Genomic DNA, 19,260 nt, shown 5'->3' with positions numbered 1-19,260 from the left:
CTGGGAGACCCTCATGCTGGCCACCATGCCACTCCACCACTCTAAAAATAATCCATAATTTTAAACCAGTGGCGTCCTTGCTTTGCCGGCTCATTTTTATTAAGCAGCCCTCCAAATGGAAGACAAATTTTTCTCTCAGGCCAACCTTTCCTCTGTTTTAAAATGTATTTCATGTCGTTTTCCTTCACCATCTATACTAATAAAAGGCAAAGCCCTCACTGACTCACTCACTCATCACTAATTCTCCAACTTCCCGTGTAGGTAGAAGGCTGACCCCATCTTAATGAAATTTGGTAGGTGGCTTCCCTGCGCTAACCAAAACCGATGTACGTACTTATTTCGGTGGTATGATGCCATTGTCGGCCGCCATATTGAATTTTCCAAACCTTACAAAAGTTAGGCAGGTTTCATTTCAAAATTCTACGCATAACGGTCATAACGGTCGACAACGTCCGCCATGTTAAACTTTCTTATTCATGGCCCCATCTTCACGAAATTTGGTAGGTGGCTTCCCTGCACTAACCCAAACCAATGTACATACTTACTTCAGTGGTATGACGCCACTGTCGGCCGCCATATTAAACTTTCCAACGTCACTAATTCTCCAACTTCCCATGTAGGTAGAAGGCTGAAATTTGGCATGCTCATTCCTTACAGCTTACTTACAAAAGTTTCATTTCGAAATTCTACGCATAACGGTCATAACGGTCGACAACGTCCGCCATGTTGAACTTTCTTATTTATGGCCCCCATCTTCACCACTCTAAAAATAATCCATAATTTTAAACCACTGACGTCCTTGCTGTGCCGGCTCATTTTTATTAAGCAGCCCTCCGACTGGAAGACAAATTTTTCTCTCAGGCCAACCTTTCCTCTGTTTTTAAATTTATTTCACTTCGTTTTCCTTCACTATCTCTAATAAAAATGAATTACTTCCCATTTCTTATTTTCCAGGTTTTCCTCCAGAGAGCCAAGACGTCAATTTTGAAGAATTTTCCTTTTTCCAATTTGCTTTTCTCTTGCAGATCCCCATGTGGCAGGAGTTTGTTAAGGGATTTTGTTTCTGCTAAAAGGAAGTCCCCAGAAAATGCTGTTGTTCTGAACTGTACTTCTGGCTGCCCACCTTCTTGGCAACACACTGAATAGGCATCACATATTGGTGACTTCATAAATGACAGTAATGGCACAGACAGTCAAGATGGCAATTTAGGAAACTTCTTCAGGGCCTGGATGAGTGTCATAATGTGACGTATTCTATGTGGCCGTGCAAGAAAGAGTGCCACCATGTACATGACTTGGGACCCCTACTCTCTCTTCTGTTTCTTTTTCCGGTTTCTTTGTGGTGGTAGCCTGCGCCACCTCCACCTACTCAAAGCTTCATGATGCTCCAACAATGATTGATGGATGGATTAAAAGGCAGAAGTCTACGTGACCATCATCATCAAATCCTTCCGTGAGAACCCTAAATCCGAAGAGGACTGTTTCATTTATGTTAGGTGGAATGTCCAGAGGGGACTGGGTGGTCTCATGGTCTGGAATCCCTACAGATTTTATTTTTTTTCTCCAGCCGTCTGGAGTTTTTTTGTTTTTTCTGTCCCCCCTGGCCATTGGACCTTACTCTTATTCGATGTTAATTAATGTTGATTTATTTTGTTTTCTTATTGAGTCTTTTATTTTTCTATTCTTTATTATGTAAAGCACTTTGAGCTACTGTTTGTATGAAAATGTGCTATAGAAATAAATGTTGTTGTTGTTGTTGGGAAGGGCTCCACACTCCTGGCAAGGGGTTGTTATGAGTCAGCATTTAGTAAAAAATACAATTTTATTTATTGTTCAATTAGGGCGGCACGGTGGTGCAGTGGGTAGCGCTGCTACCTCGCAGTTAGGAGACCCAGGTTCGCTTCCCATGTCTTCCCTGTGTGGAGATTGAATGTTCTCCCTGTGTCTGCGTGGGTTTCCTAATTAATAACAGCAAGCAGAGTTTATTTAAGCATTACTGTCTACATGCATACTTAAAATACCACGGCTACATTCTGGCAGGACATGTTTGCATTTCCACTTACACTGTAATGTTAACTTACTTTAGTTATTTGTTTAGATATGCTGTCGGAAAGTGAATGTTTTGTGGCCTTCTCCATACATCTACTGGTGTTGTTAGGCAGATTTGTTTCAGTATTGAAATCTGCACCTCCTGTGGCTCTTCATTAGCAGCTTTATTAACCCTTGTATGCTTTGGACTTTGAACAAACAATATTACATACATGGGGTCTTTGTAGACCCAACATATATTTATATTTAAATTAAGCCACAGATTAACTGTCCAAACATTTATTGGAGCAACTTATTTGAACATTTTACTCATTTTTAATACTTATTTACTTTTAAGGGTGGCACGGTGATGCAGTGAGTAGCGCTGCTGCCTCGTAGTAAGGAGACCTGGGTTTGCATCCCGGGTCCTCCCTGCGTGGAATTTGCGTGTTCTCCCCGTGTCTGCGTGGGTCTCCTCCTACAGTCCAAAGACATGGAGATTAGGTGGATTGGCGATTCTAAATTGTCCCTAGTGTGTGCCTAGTGTGTGTGTGTGTGCCCTCTGTGGTGGGCTGGCGCTCTGCCCGGGGTTTGTTTCCTGCCTTGCGCCACCTGTGCTGGCTGGGATTGGCTCCAGCAGACACCCGTGACCCTGTAGTTAGGATATAGTGGGTTGGATAATGGATGGATGGATGGATTATTGTTCAATTCTTTCTTTTTTTTTTTTTTTTGCTTATTTATCATAACACACACATTAATCTTGGAACAAGCTGCTATGATGCCACCAGTAGTTGAGGGGTGTGGCCTGCATGCATGTGTATGATGTCATGAGGACCTTGTTATATCTCAACCAGGGTTCCTATCCTCATTTTATGTATTAACTTTATTCACTTTTGGGCCATCGTTATACAGTATATAATACACTACCTTGGCTGTCCGTTTTTCTCTCCAGGATTTTAAATCACCTGCAGCTCGCAAACCGTTTGACTTATTGACCTGAAATTTGGTATACATACACTACGTGATGTCTACTGTCCTCTTTCGGGGTGATGATTGACCTCCAAGGTTATTCCATTTTTTAGTTTTATTTTATTTTATTGTAGAATCAATTCTAGGCAGCGGCCGTGTGGCGCATACGTAGGAGCGCCGTTCTCATCCCTATCACCTAAGCCGTCACTTCCTCTACCTCTTCAAGTCTTGAATCATTCTTGAGGCTTATTGAAGACTTAAGCGCCAGCTTAAGTGAAAAATTAAGAAAACGTACTAAGTAATTGCAACACAAAAACGGACTCATTTTTAACACGAAAAGATGCCGATGAAAGAAGAGAAGAAGCGGGCAAATAGGGTGGAGAAAAGAAGAGCTGCTCAGGAAGCAGTAAATGCATCAACCTCTGAGCAAACGAATGATACACGTACAGACAAAACTAGGAATGCTCAAGTCAAGTGTATTCACTGTGCACGTTTTCGTACAGTGCGCCGTTACTGCTGTTTAATATTAATGTACTTTTATGAGCTTTGTTCTCTCCACCTATGCTGTTTTACATGTGCTTTAAGGGTGGTTACCCCACGGGGCAGGGCAAAGTCCCAATCACTGTCCAGAGCTGCCCTCTGTCCTATAAATCCTGGCGGTCTACAGTTGGTGAGCTCTAGTGTTTTGCTGCGCCTTGTGCTTCCATGATTTACTGGATTTTTTAACGTCTTGCTCTGTTTTTGACTTTATAAATGGATTCTGTTTGTGTTTACTTTGGATTGCCTTATTGTTGGAGGCAACTCCTTCATGCCTTTTGTGCTCTTTGGAGCTTTCACAGTATGGCAATGCATTGTTCGTGAAAAGATAAATCTTTTCATTTTATAAATATTCTGTGTTTGGTCCTGGACTTTTGGGACTCCTAGGAATGGTCTAGGAGCCATCTTTAAAGGAGCAGGCTGTGTCCACAAATAGCGTTTTTGCTTTGTCTTCAATAAAAGAAAAACTGCAACATATAAAAAACATTTGTTTCACTTTATCACTTCATCCTGATTTGAGATATCAATTTGTTTAAAGTTACGTGTATTTTATTTTTTTTTTTTTTGTAAATTGAATATGTGATTCTGTAATTATGTACTGTCCATTTAAATGTATTTATGTTCCTTGTAGGTGGAGTCACAGGAGGCAGGGCCACCCTGACATCATCTCTCCTAAGCCCTCCATCAGGCAATGTGAATTGGATGAGAAGGCTCAGGAGTTGGGAATCATTCATTTGTTGGCGTTTTCTATAAGCATTGCCATTTCTTATTTATTACTATTTCTCCCTATTAATGTTGATCGGCAAAATTTGCCAAAGCATTTTTGCAGCGAATATGCTTCTTTTGCTGCTGGCACCCATTAATGTTGTTGTCATAATTAAATGGAGTACCCAGATTTCCCAGCCCATATTTCATCCACAATGAGGCTATGGCTTTGCGCTGGAATCTGGAAGGTTACTGGTTCAAATCCCGTTACTGCTACAGGGGATCCTACTATGTTGGGCCTTTAACCTGAGAAATTGTTCCAGAGGCAAAGAACAATGGCTGACCCTACGCTCTAACCCACAAAAGTCACGTGAAAAGACAATTGCCCCTCTGGGATTAACAAAGTATATCAAATCAAAAATGACTTTAGATGAAACCGGGTATTTAATGAAGTTACCTCAATGTCCTCCTTATACTTTAACAGGGGTGCCTCCATGATGTTCCTTAGGGCAAAGTGTTCAGACTCCACATCAAAGACATAGCCGGTGAATTGGGAAATTCGTTCCCAGTGCCTTGCCATCATCGCCTGTAGGGAAATAAAAAAAAAAAGATTATTATATATAATAATATATCTATATTGTGGTAGCCGACCCTGGACACAAACAGGCGGACATGTTTGAGTCACCCACAACACGTTTATTATACATACTATTATTTACACAAGTGCACCACAACGCCAAAGTCCCCCAAAAGTCTAGGCCTCACAATAATGCCTCTTTCTCTTCAGGCCGCCTTCCTTGCCTTTCCACCCGAGCTCCGTCCTTCTCCACTCTCGACTCAAGCCAACGAACGGAGGGAGACGGCCCCTTTTATAATCACCCGGACGTACTCCAGGTGCCTCCCGACAATCTTCCACGGGCACTCTCCAGTGTGGCGGAAGTGCCGGCTGCACACCCAGAAGCACTCCTAGTTTCCCTGATCCTTTCCCCCCAGCACTTCCAGGTGTGGCGGAAGTGCTGAGGTCCAGGGCTCCCAAAACATTGGGGTGCCCCCTGGCGTTGACCATGGGCCCCTACAGGGTTGAGCTTCAAAGCTCTGCATCCATGGTCCCCATAGCCACCAGCTACACAGCTACCTGTGTCAAAATATATATATTTTATATATATATATATATATATATATATAAACACAGCAAAAAAAGAAACGTCCTCTGACTTTCAACTGTTTTTTCTTTCAGTAAACTTAATGTGTAAATATTTGTATGAACACTAAAAGAGTCAACACCATAAGACATAAACTAAAAATGTTTCACAATGTGTCCCTGAATGAAGGGAGGCTCAAAATCAAAAGTACCAGTCAGTATGTGGTGTGGCCACCAGCTGCTTGAAGTACTGAAGTGCATCTCCTCCCCGTGGACTGGACCAGATTTGTCAGTTCTTGCTGTGAGATGTTACCCCACTCTTCCACCAAGGCACCTGCAAGTTCCTGGACATTTCTGGGGGGAATGGCCCTAGCCCTCACCCTGCGATCCAACAGGTCCCAGACATGCTCAATGGGATTGAGATCCGGGCTCTTCCACTGCGAGGATGATCAGCTGTCCTTCCTGTCTCCCTGTGGCGCTGTCTTAGGTGTCTCACAGTGCGGACATGGCAATTTATTGGCCTAGCCACATCAGCAGTCCTCATGCCTCCCTGCAGCCTGCCTAATGCACGTTCACACAGATGAGCAGGGACCCCGGGCATCTTTCTTTGGGTGTTTTTCACAGTCGGTAGACAAGTCTCTTTAGTGTCCTGCGTTTTTAGAACTGTGATCTTAAATGCCTACTTTCTGTAAGCTGTTAAGGTCTTAACGACCATTCCACAGGTGCATGTTAATTAATTGATTATGGTTAATTGAACATGCATGGAAAACATTGTTTAAACCCTTTACCATGAAGATCTGGAAAGTTATTTGGATTTTTAAAACATTATTGTTGAAATACACAGTCCTGAAAAAGGGACGTTTCTTTTTTTGCTGAGTATATATATATACACATATACATCCACATATATATACATATACATATCTACATATATACATATACACACATACATACATACATACTAATCTATAATAATAAAAGGCAAAGCCCTCACTGACTGACTGACTGACTCACTCATCACTAATTCTCCAACTTCCCGTGTAGGTAGAAGGCTGAAATTTGGCAGGCTCATTCCTTACAGCTTACTTACTAAAGTTAAGCAGGTTTCATTTCAAAATTCTACACGAAACGGTCATAACGGTCAACAACGTCCGCCATATTGAACTTTCTTATTCATGGCCCCATCTTCACGAAATTTGGTAGGCGGCTTCCCTGCGCTAACCGAAAGCAATGTACATACTTATTTCGGTGGTATGACGCCACTGTCAGCCGCCATATTGAACTTTCCAACGTCACTAATTCTCCAACTTCCCGTGCAGGAAGAAGGCTGAAATTTGGTAGGCTCATTCCTTACAGCTTACTTACAAAAGTTAAGCAGGTTTCGAAATTCTACGCGTAATGGTCATAACGGTCAACAACGTCCGCCATGTTGAACTTTCTTATTTATGGCCCCATCTTCTCGAAATTTGGTAGGTGGCTTCCCTGAACTAAACAAAACCAATGTACGTACTTATTACGGTCGGCCGCCATATTGAACTTTTCAACAGTCTTTTTTACTTATGGGCCCATCTTTAAGAAATTTGGTACACGGGTTCCCAACGCTAACTGAATCCTACTTACGTACATATATACGTCCATAGTCTGCAGCTCGGTCACCGTCCCCCATTCCAACGCCTCCCACATTGTTGGCTGCCTGTCTATATAAGGCCGTCCGTCGCTCCGGTCTCTACATTCCCTTCCTTTCTTCGCCACGGGATTCACGTCTCCCTGCTGATAACTACAACCTTTTTATTTAGTCCACGGCTTCTCCGCTGTTTTATTGTTCGTTTATTACGATTATAGTTATTGTGTAGGTATTTTAGACTTACTTTATATTGTTCAGATACCCATTTCCTTTATCATTCCAACCCCCATTAACATGTCTATCGAGGTGATCACCATCGATCAAAGAACTGTCACTTACCGAGTGGTTTCCTGCCCGGAGATACCACCTGCCTTTTCCATTCTCTTTGTTACGTATTGCACGGCCATATCAGGCTCACTCTTGATATCCATTGTGTCTTATGTATTGAATGACTGGACAGGTTCAAGGTGTGGACTGATGACAGTACAGGAGATAATTAGACTACACAGGAGCACTAGAAGAGTGAAATGCTTAAGCCCTTCACCTATGGATCTGCATGTGAATTGATGGCTGCCGCTGAATTGTTTGGTTGTTGCTTTCAAGTGTACTGAAATATTTTACACCTTTCGACAACCGCCAATGCCTCTTAAACATCTTACATTCACAGGTGACAATTTCAGTAGTGGACACTTTGATGTTTATGAATGTTTAAACTCTCAAAAGCTGGATGTGAAGTTATCAATGAAATCGGTTGTGTACTTACAACGCTTGACAGATGCCGAATGTCACTTCAACACAACAAATCCTGCAAATACTGTCGTCATTGAAACAAACCATGAAACTCAAACCGATTATGACAGCAGCAATCCAAGCTGTGAGATTTGAGACAAGATTACTGTTCACATGGCCGACTGTATGTTACATGATCAAGAGTAAGCTCAGCGCACAGCTTGGTCATATTACAACCGGAGGGCCGAACTGACAACGTGGTATTCAAAGAGATCCTTAACAGATAATTATTGGCATATTTTCCCTCAGTTTAAAAAGGTTAAATTTTCTTCTTAATAAAAATTTTAATGCAGTACTTCGCCGCTGTGAAGCGCGGGTATGTTGCTAGTATATATATATATGCGAGCAACTGTTGCTGGGGGTGCCAGAATCCATCAAGGAAGAAAAATCAAAAACATTATTTGTACAAAATCTTAATTTATTTATCAATTCCTAAATAATTAAATGGGCAGGCTATTTCGTATCAGTGCAATACGCTGCTTGTTAAAACGGATGACTCCCGCTCTTACGTGCAAGTCTGCGTTGATATTATGAACTATCATATTTGTTCAAGATCTATTTAAATTTTAAATAGAAGGAATTTTTATTTAGTCGACAGAAATATCTTTGGTAGGAATGTAAGTTAAATGTAGGCATCATTGCATAAATTTTTCTTCACCATACAAATGTAAGGAGTAAATTCGCCTTACATTCCAACCAAAGATATTTGTGTCGACTAAATAGAATTTGAAAAGATATATTTTTTCGAATGTGATCGCGCAATTCAGATCGAGTTGACGCGCACTACATCGAGTCCGCGTGCTATTGTGGTTTTGCCTGCGTGCCTCAATAAGTTACCCTCCCCTCGCTCTTACTTTTTTACCGTTCATCTAATGAATACACTGAGTATGGCTTTACCAAAACAGTTATTGATGGAGAATAAAGTATCCATTATTCATAAAGCTTCAATTGGTGATCTGTCTTTCTGCGTTAACCGCATATTTTTTCATACGTCTCAAACCAAGAGGATGCGAAGTTAAAATGAATCGTTAAGCGCGCGTACATACTCAGTGAATCGAACCTCGGACGTCGGTGTCATTGCGCCACGACGTGTGGTTTGTCTATTTCAGAGTATGTAGATCGGGGTATATATATATACATATATATATATATATATATATATATCCGCGCTTTGCAGCTGAGAAGTAGTGTGTTAAAGAAGTTATGAAAAAGAAAAGGGAACATTTTAAAAATAACGTAACAGGATTATCAATATACAGTATTTGTTTTGTGAGTGTTATGAGTGTTGCTGTCATTAAGGATTTGATTCTCATTATTTCTTTCAATCAGGTTCGTATTTGTAGGATGTGTTGTGTTCAAGTTACATTCCGTGTTTGTCAATCGTTGTAAAGATGACAGGTTTCATTCATTGATTCGTTTCTTACTGCATCAATAAACAGCTCGTCTTCCTCTTTATCTGAGACCTGACACACTGCATGCACAGGTTTTTTTTACACTGTCTTCCTTTAGCGGGACATTCACTTTTTCCACCGTGTGCTTTGTTTCTGCAGTAGCTGCACTTACGAATATGCTTGTATGTATCAGACGCTTCATATTTTTTTGCTGCCTTTTCAATTGTGTAATTCGGTTTTTGTTCAGCACTCTTTGGAACTGTTGCTTTTTTTCTTTGCACTGCGTCAGTTCAGAGCCACTCGGTGTACATGCATCGGTTTCCCGGCTGTGCTGGTGCCATGTCGTGCTATGTCCACGGCTGTATTTAATGTTAGCTAAGACCCGGCACTTAAAAGTTTCTCTCACAGTTTCGATGAGTTTGTGCCAAAGACCACCCTGACCATCTCATCTTCCTCTGTATAAGCACAGTCCTTCACCTGTGAATATTTAGCGGCAGTGTTTCTATTGGATTGCTGCTGACGGACGGCCTTATATGGGCAGGCACTAAATTACATGGTCCGCCTCCCACGGCCATCGAGCAGAAGTCTATTATAGTATATGGATGAAAAAATAGGTTCCAGTTATGACCGTTACGTGTAGAATTTCGAAATGAAACCTACTTAACTTTTGGAATAAGCCTGCCAAATTTCAGCTTTCTACCTGCACGGGAAGTTGGAGAATTAGTGACGAGTGAGTGATGAGTGAGGGCTTTACCTTTTATTAGCATAGATTAGGCCATCCAATTAAGATAAATTTTATGTTGTTGGTTGTAAAGATCTGGATGGATATTTTGTTCTTTATTTTATTTTATTTTTTTTAATTCTATTTTTCAGTTTTATTTTTCAAGACTTGGTGAATTATTTTTTTTTGTTTTATAACTTGGCCTACCCTTTTTGGTTTTGTTAATATTGCCAGTATTGAGAAGTGCTATTGTTGGGTTCGAATATATTTGATATAGGCCATCCCATTAAGGTAAATGTCATGTTTTAAGTTGTTATAATCTGATGAGGAATATTTTATTTCATTTTTTGCTGTTTTATTTTTTGGTTTTCCTCCTGAGGGATTGCCACCTTATCGTGGTCAGGGGGGTTTGCGTGCCTCAGTGACCCTAAGAGCTACGCCAGCAGAAGCTTAGCCCTCAGGTGGGACACCCAAGTTGGACAGGTCTTAGGGTAGAGGCCTGACAAAGTGCAATCCAATTACATGACTAAAACAGTTATCCAGAGCACCCCCACCCCTTTCCCGCCTCCGTCGCCACCATGTGTCCCCTTCACATTTCTGTCTGCCTCCCTTAAATATGCCTTTCTAGAACCGGCCCAGGTCAAAACCACCACCCCTGCTACTTCATGAGACGTTGGATTGGTTGAGAAATGGGACACCGAGTGAGCCGTCTAATTGTTCCCATCCACTTTTAAATAAAATTCACTCATGGTTGCCTCCAGATGTATATAATGTTGGTGTGAATGGAACTCGTCTAAAACCCAGAACACTTCAAAGCACAAGGTGTCCACATTCACTTCCACCAGACCAATTTGGAATGACCAGGCACGTAAACTACATACTTTCTTGGAGGCCACCAGAGCTTCTACTGGGGAATGCGGACTTTCCTCAAAATGTTATTACAGCTGCCCACAGTTACCAAAAACTGGTACAAATCCAGAAAGGTTATCTCAATGGAATGTCAGAATTGTTAAAATAGAACTTGAAATGGTCACCTTGTTTGCCATCATTTCCAGGAGAGGACAGGTCTCACTGAAATCATCGATCGTCTTTTTAAGGTCGTTAAATGCTTGCCATTCCTTCAGTGCCTTGGGAAGTTTGCGTATTCTTAAAATATAACAAAAAAGAGAACAAGAATTGGTATAAAGGATATTTTTCATTACATTCGTAAGTGTCATGAATACTTTCGACTAAGGTAAACTTCAGATGATATTCAAAATATGAAACATTTGTGTAAGAAATCCATTTTTTTTAAATGACTGAAACATCAAGGTGAGCCAAAGGCTATTAAAGGAGTGTTGGAACTAAGGCAAGGATCAACTCTGGTTGGGGTGGCCATTCATCACCGTCCTCACTCACACATATAGATAGATAGATAGATAGATAGATAGATAGATAGATAGATAGATAGATAGATAGATAGATAGATAGATAGATAGATAGATAGATAGATAGATAGATAGATAGATAGATAGATACTTTATTAATCCCAAGGGGAAATTCACAAAATTCACTAACCCTAATTTAGCTAATTGACGTCCATCCATCCATCGATCCAACCCGCTATAACCCAACTACAGGGTCACGCGGGTCTGCTTGAGCCCCAGCCAACACAGGGCGCAAGGTAGGGCACACACACACCCACACACACTAAGGACAATTTAGGACCTCCAATGCACCTAACCTGCATGTCTTTGGACTATGGGAGGAAACCCATGCAGACATGGGGAGGACGTGCAAACTCCACAGACCTGGGAAGCGAACCCAGGTCTCCTAACTGTGATGCAGCAGCGCTACCCACTGTGCCACCGTTCCACCCACTAATTGACATTTATCTGTCAAAACTAATTGGTGTGTTTGTGCGATATGGAAGCAAACCAGAATCCCTGTGGGAGACTCAAAGAGGGAATGTATCATTTCAACACAAGGACTGGGCTGGGAATGAAACCAGGACCCTGGAGCCATGATGCTGCAGTGATAACCGCTGTGCTCCCAGCATAACAATTGCAAAATTAAAAATCTAGAAAACCAAGGTAAGCCTCCATGACCGCAACACTCTGTCGTAGCTCCAACCGTGTCCTTACTTACCGATTTTGAAAATCTGTAAGTTCATTGTTGATTTTGTCAATTTCCAGATCACTCCACAGTATGTCGTAGTATCCATTAACACTTTCGATAACTGAATTGTAAAGGCTGTAAAGTTTCTGCAGCAGGGCGAGCTCCCGCTTAATCCGCTGGAGGTCTGAGTATTCTACAAACAGAAAAGAAACAGCCTTAAAAGTGACGTGCTGTATATACTGAAATTGTTTAGGCATGCAATGTGGTTTTATTTACACTACCTGTCCAATCACAAAGCACAACATCCATTATCCATTCAGTTCTGTCTAATTTTGGTTTCATTCTAACTTTTCATTTTATTTTATCATCTCGTAAGTGACGTCATCAATGTATCCTTTTGGAATTTTAGTCTGCGCTCTTCTGGGTGCTTTTCTCATATTTTCAGCCATGGTGTTGTAGACAATGATGCACTACCCCAGTTATAAAAACGGGCTGACATAAAGAAATTAGGGATGGTAAAAGAGAGGCATAAAAGAAACAAAGAGAGGCTTGGAGGGCGAAAGAAAGAGGATGAGCCAGCCAGCTGAAAAAGAGAGAGGTCAGCGCGGTCAGGGGTCCCATGTGGTGTGAAGGATCGGCGCTTGAGGGAGACAGATCTCCAAATCTTTCTGTTTATCTCATTGCTTCTCTATGAGCTGACATCAGTTGGTCATCTCCTTGGCATTAAACCATACCGCACCTCTCCTATGGTGGTCTCTTCTTTGAGTCTTCTCTCTATAATCCTTTCTCCAATTTTCATTGTGTGTGACACCAGCTTCATGTAGTTTCCACAATCCTGAATGTCGCCCTTCTCCTTATAAATGTACAACCCCACTGTTCCTCCACTCCTCTTGTATTCTATCCTATTCATAGATCTTCTGCATTCGATCCCAGAACACATCTACTCCCTGTTCTCCTAAACTCTTCCATACCTCTTCATCCAGTCCTGTTGCCTTTCCATTTTTCATTCTTTTCAGGGCCTCCTTTACTTCCTCGCTTCCTAATCTGGCTATTAGCCCTTCATACCCTTGGATTTCTTCATTTAACAGCTTTTCAAAGTATCTGTTCCATCTGTTCTTACTCCTGTCATATTCATGTTTCATCATTTCAAGTCAAGTTGGGGAGCATGCACTGTTACAGTCCTGGTTGGCAACCCCCCAGGCAGACACGCGGTCCTACCCTCCAGAAATGACCCTGTATCTGCCGCAGGCAGGTGTTACGTGGGCGACCCCTTGGCCTGGTCCAGCCACTCGGGTAACTGACAATGAGGATCTTATGAGCTGGATCACCCTCGGGGAAACGCGCCACGTGGCCGTAGTGCCATAACTGATGCTCCCTCACAATGCAGGTCATGTGCCTCATTCGGGACTCCATGAGCAACACAAAGTCAAACCAGCGCTACCCAAGGATTTTCCGGAGTGACACACATGAAGGAGTCCAGTCTTCGTCTCAGGTCACTGGATAGCGTCCATGTCTCACAAACAGGAAGCACCAGGACTCTAAAGACTTGGACTTTCGTCTCTTTGCAAAGATATCAGGAGCGCCACACACCCCTTTCCAGCGACCTCATGACCCACCAGTGCTCTCCCAATCCGTCTACTGACTTCACAGAAAGAGTCACAAGAGACAAGAATGTCACTGCCGAGGTAAGTAAACCTCTCGACGAGGTCGACACTCTCTCCGCAGACACACACGCTGCTGATGGCCATGCTTAAGAGGTCATTAAAGGCCTGACTACTGGTTTTTATTCAGGACCCTCACAAGCCCAGACACTCAGAGGAGGACTACGCTTGTCGGGAGGAGTGGTGGTGCAAAGAGGAAGAATGTTTGCGTTGTGGTGGTCTGTTTTTGGACTGTGTTGTGCCTGTTGGACATGGGGAAGACGTGCTCCACAGGTGAAGAAAAATACAAGTTCTTTGGTTTTATATGTGCATCCGGTGTGAGTCTGTGTCGGGTCAGATGCCAGCATAGCGTCTTTTGTTACAATATACACTCACCTAAAGGATTATTAGGACCACCATACTAATACGGTGTTTGACCCCCTTTCGCCTTCAGAACTGCCTTAATTCTACGTGGCATTGATTCAACAAGGTGCTGAAAGCATTCTTTAGAAATGTTGGCCCATATTGATAGGATAGCATCTTGCAGTTGATGGAGATTTGTGGGATGCACATCCAGGGCACGAAGCTCCCGTTCCACCACATCCCAAAGATGCTCTATTGGGTTGAGATCTGGTGACTGTGGGGGCCATTTTAGTACAGTGAACTCATTGTCACGTTCAAGAAACCAATTTGAAATGATTCAAGCTTTGTGACATGGTAGCCATCAGAGGATGGGTACATGGTGGTCATGAAGGGATGGACATGGTCAGAAACAATGCTCAGGTAGCCCGTGGCATTTAAACGATGCCCAATTGGCACTAAGGGGCCTAAAGTGTGCCAAGAAAACATCCCCCACACCATTACACCACCACCACCAGCCTGCACAGTGGTAACAAGGCATGATGGATCCATGTTCTCATTCTGTTTACGCCAAATTCTGACTCGACCATTTGAATGTCTCAACAGAAATCGAGACTCATCAGACCAGGCAACATTTTTCCAGTCTTCAACTGTCCAATTTTGGTGAGCTTGTGCAAATTGTAGCCTCTTTTTCCTATTTGTAGTGGAGATGAGTGGTACCCGGTGGGGTCTTCTGCTGTTGTAGCCCATCCGCCTCAAGGTTGTGCGTGTTGTGGCTTCACAAATGCTTTGCTGCATACCTCGGTTGTAACGAGTGGTTATTTCAGTCAAAGTTGCTCTTCTATCAGCTTGAATCAGTCGGCCCATTCATTCTCCTCTGACCTCTAGCATCAACAAGGCATTTTCGCCCACAGGACTGCCGCATCCTGGATGTTTTTCCCTTTTCACACCATTCTTTGTAAACCCTAGAAATGGTTGTGCGTAAAAATCCCAGTAACTGAGCAGATTGTGAAATACTCAGACCGGCCCGTCTGGCACCAACAACCATGCCACGCTCCAAATTGCTTAAATGTCCTTTCTTTCCCATTCTGACATTCAGTTTGGAGTTCAGGAGATTGTCTTGACCAGGACCACAGCCCTAAATGCATTGAAGCAACTGCCATGTGATTGGTTGAGTAGATAATTGCATTAATGAGAAATTGAACAGGTGTTCCTAATAATCCTTTAGGTGAGTGTATATACACAGGGTGGCCCACCTTCACCAAGACGACTCCCGTCTCGTCTGTCACTGGATAGGCGGCTGCGGTCATGTCGCCTGCCTTGTTTCCTTGCTGTCTGACCCCTGGACACCACTTTTGTGGTGGCAGTGTACTGAAGTGGTCAGTGCGTACTAGTGCAGCCATAATTAATGACATACAGTATCCGTTGCAAGAAAGAATTGCAATAGTGGAGGCGTAATCAACATTTTAAAGAAAGTTAAATATATCCTTTCTTTGGGGTCATCTTTTCTTCATCTTAATATCTCCACTGTGGCTACTGTTGATGAATTCATGTGAGCCACAATTCTAAATGAACAGATTACCAAGGGGCCAGCGCCACCTGCTGGACACAAGGAGTAACATCTGTCTTGTTTAGAAAGCCCCTGATTACGGACACACAAAGCCACACGCTTACCTCAAATATCCTGCTTAGAGATCATCAGACATCAACCTAATAACAAAAACAAGCCTGAGCCCGGCCAGCTTACCTTTAACAGGAAGGCCAAAGAGTTCTTCTCCACCAGAATAAGTGACATATTTTCTCCAAAGTTCATCAAATTGAGTTTGAAAGATTTGTAGCCGGTCACTGGCTTCCCGAGGAGGTATGCCTTCTACACCTGGACCTCTGTATGAGAAAAAAACAACGAGGAGATCGGTGATGTTGAGCGGGTCAGAGCCTTTGAAAAAACAAAAACTGATGTCCACTAAGCAATGGAATAAGACATGGATTAAGAAAGGCAAGATGAAATAACGCTGTCTCTATTCCTTTGCTAGGGGTCAAGCTGCCTTGATTTGTCTCTAACATCTTTGTCCATGGGGCGGCACGGTGGCGCAGTGGTAGCGCTGCTGCCTCGCAGTTAGGAGACCCGGGTTCGCTTCCCAGGTCCTCCCTGCGTGGAGTTTGCATGTTCTCCCCGTGTCTGCGTGGGTTTCCTCCCACAATCCAAAGACATGCAGGTTAGGTGGACTGGCGATTCTAAATTGGCCCTAGTGTGTGTGTCCTGTGGTGGGTTGGCACCCTGCCCAGGATTGGTTCCTGCCTTGTGCCCTGTGTTGGCTGGGATTGGCTCCAGCGGACGCCCCGTGACCCTGTATTCGGATTCAGTGGGTTAGAAAATGGATGGATGGATGGATCTTTGTCCATTCTTAGCGCCATATTTCTCCCCACACTCCTTTATGCCTTTTTGAGTTCATTCATTCACAACACATTTGTGAAAAATAAATCTATTTTATGATTCTATGTTTGCCCTTATCACCAGCTGGTGATATCCCTCTGTAGTTGGCATTTTTTTGGAAGTTATTGGGATTTATGTGCTTTGAGACTCCTAGTCCACAGTACATAAGAATTGGCCATGTGGAGTGGTGCCAATCATAATAAACCTTGAAGGACCCCCAGAGTTAGAAAACATATGAGACCCTGTAAAATAAATAATAATAGTAGCAGCATGGTGGCGCAGTGGGTAGCTGCCTCGCAGTTAGGAGACCCGGGTTCGCGTTCCGGGTCCTCCCTGCATGGAGTTTTCATGTTCACCCCGTGTCTGCGTTGGTTTCCTCCCACAGTCCAAAGACATGCAGGTTTGGTGCACTGGCAATTCTAAATTGTCCCTGGTGTGTCCCTGGTGTGTGTGTGTGAGTGCCCTGCGGTGGGCTGGCATCCTGCCCGGGATTTGTTTCCTGCCTTGTGCCCTGTGTTGGCTGGGATTGGCTTCAGCAGAACCCTCGTGACCCTGTAGTTAGGATATAGCAGGTTGGATAATGGATGGATGGATAAGAAGAAGAAATTTATTACTGTGTCTGATTTTGGTAATTTCTAAGAAATTGCTGCCTATTGTTTTCCTACGAATGGTAGGAATGAATTGCCTTAACTCGCTTGGATATAAAACATTTTGCTCTGAGAAGAGTCCTCCATGTTAGCTGTTGTCTTCAACCGTTATCTCATATTCATCGTATTCATGTTTTCAATGTAAAACAAAACCAAACAAATTGGCCACACTCTCCCAGTCATAAGAAATAACACTACGAACATAAGAAATTGGACAAATGAGAGAAGAGCATTCTGTCCATCAACTCCATTTGTTTAGCTAATCGCTAAGCTCTCCCACCATCTCATCCAGAGTCTTCTTAAAGGTTGTCATGGTCTTTCCTTTCAATCGTCAGTCTTTTTCAGAGGGGGCTGAATTTGTTAATTTTGACTTTATGTCGTATTTAAATGCATCCTAGCATAGATTTAAGGCACATAGTGTTCTATAATTCCGCAAGTGGGATTCAAAAATATGAAATACTAGTCGTCCCACGCAGCTCCGCCCTTGTAGTAGTGAAACGGGACAGTGAGGAGGGCACTGCCCTGCCCAGCTCCCCACTCCCGACATCATGCTTCCCCCTCCTCTTGGCCAGCAGCCTCTGTGTCGGATTAGCGCAATGAGTGAAATCAACCAGAATGTTCAAGAAAATTATACCAAAAACCCAATCTAAATCTGTTTAGTTCTCTCGTTTGCTAGCTAAGTGGAGGTAAAGGAACACCCCAAGGCTGGCGCGTCAGACGGGCGTGCCCCTCCCCTCCTCGGCCCGCTGCGTGATTCTCGAACTATGATAGATAGCGTAATGAGAGAAGTCACAAATTCAGCCGGAATGGTTAAGCATAATATAGAAAAAAACCCGATGCAAATCCGTTAAGTTAAGTTCTCTCGTGAAAAGCGGACAGACATACAGACAAACAGACAGACAGACATTGGATTTTTATATATATTGTGCCAGGCGGCCAGGTCCCCTGACCGGCCAGGACACCCCTTCAACACTGGATCCAGGGGAGCAGACATGGGATGCACTCTACGTCCCCCGGAACGCGTGGTGGCAGCCCTCCTGGGTTACATTGGGGCCACAGGTGTGGGACTTCAGGACTCCCGCCTGTTGGGCTCCATGGCCACCACCCAGAAGTGCAGCCTAATTAGGCCAATTACCACCTGGAGCACTTCTGGGAGGGCTACAACTCCAGAGCCAGAGTCGGGAGGCAGAGGATGAAGCTACCCTGGGAGGAGTGGTGGAAAGGAAGAGTGTGTGTTAGTGTGCTTTACTCTGGGTGTTGTTTGGGACTGTGTTGTGCCTGCGGGGATTACGGGGAAGACGTGCTCCACAGCTGAAGAGAAATTAAAAGTCTTTTTGTTGATTTTACACGTGCCTCTGTTGTCCAACTGTGTCGGGTCAGGCGCCTATATAGCGCCTCTTTATTACTATATATATATATTGTCCAGGGATGCCGGAAGAGGGCGTGCGCCCACCTGGGATCACATGGGGGCTGGCACCCTGGTTGCTTTGGGGGCCACGGGTAGAGGGCTTGGAACCCAACCCTGTAGGGGCCCGTGGTCACCGCCAGGGGGCGCCCCGATGCCTTTGGAGCCCTGGACCTCAGCACTTCCGCCACACCAGAAAGTGCTAGGGGGAAGAGAAACAGGGACACCCGGAGTGCTTCCTGGATTACAGCCGGCACTTCCGCCACACTGGGGCGTGTCAGTGGAAGATTGCCGGGGAGCACCTGTGGATAAAAGGGGCCGCCTCCCTTCATTCGAGGCTGGAGTCGTGTGGAGGCATGACAAGTCAGGAGAAGAGAGAGTAGAGGCGGCCCGAAGAAAGGTGTTGTGTGGCCAGGACTTTGGGGGGTTTGTGTGCACTTTAAACTTGTAAATAAACGTGTGGTGGTGGAAAACAACATGTCTGCCTGTCTGTGCCCGGGTTCCGTTTCACAATAGATATAGATATATATATATATATATATATATATATATATACTGCTCAAAAGAATTAAAGGAACACTTTTTAATCAGAGTATAGCATAAAATCAATGAAACTTCTGGGATATTAATCTGGTCAGTTAAGTAGCAGAGGGGGTTGTTAATCAGTTTCAGCTGCTGTGGTGTTAATGAAATTAACAACAGATGCACTAGAGGGGCAACAATGAGATGACCCCAAAACAGGAATGGTTTAACAGGTGGAGGCCACTGACAT

The 19,260-nt window shown here is 43.6% G+C and overlaps 1 protein-coding gene across 1 annotated transcript in view; it reads right to left on the bottom strand.

Moving 5' to 3' along the window:
• Window positions 1–19,260, bottom strand: part of LOC120529941 (dynein heavy chain 5, axonemal-like) — a 370,325-nt gene that overhangs the window by 254,581 nt on the left and 96,484 nt on the right. Inside the window, exons 29-32 of the mRNA XM_039754150.1 lie at window positions 15,750–15,886; window positions 12,033–12,195; window positions 10,940–11,051; window positions 4,697–4,825 (exon numbers count right to left, since the gene is read on the bottom strand). Coding sequence (XP_039610084.1) covers window positions 4,697–4,825; window positions 10,940–11,051; window positions 12,033–12,195; window positions 15,750–15,886 — 541 coding nt within the window. The remainder of the gene's footprint in view (window positions 1–4,696; window positions 4,826–10,939; window positions 11,052–12,032; window positions 12,196–15,749; window positions 15,887–19,260) is intronic.

This window comes from Polypterus senegalus, chromosome 5 (assembly GCF_016835505.1).
Source record: "Polypterus senegalus isolate Bchr_013 chromosome 5, ASM1683550v1, whole genome shotgun sequence".
In the NCBI taxonomy this organism is placed as follows: domain Eukaryota; kingdom Metazoa; phylum Chordata; class Cladistia; order Polypteriformes; family Polypteridae; genus Polypterus; species Polypterus senegalus.
The sequence above is the reverse complement of the archived record's forward strand: the minus strand, read 5'-3'. Positions and strand labels throughout refer to the sequence as shown.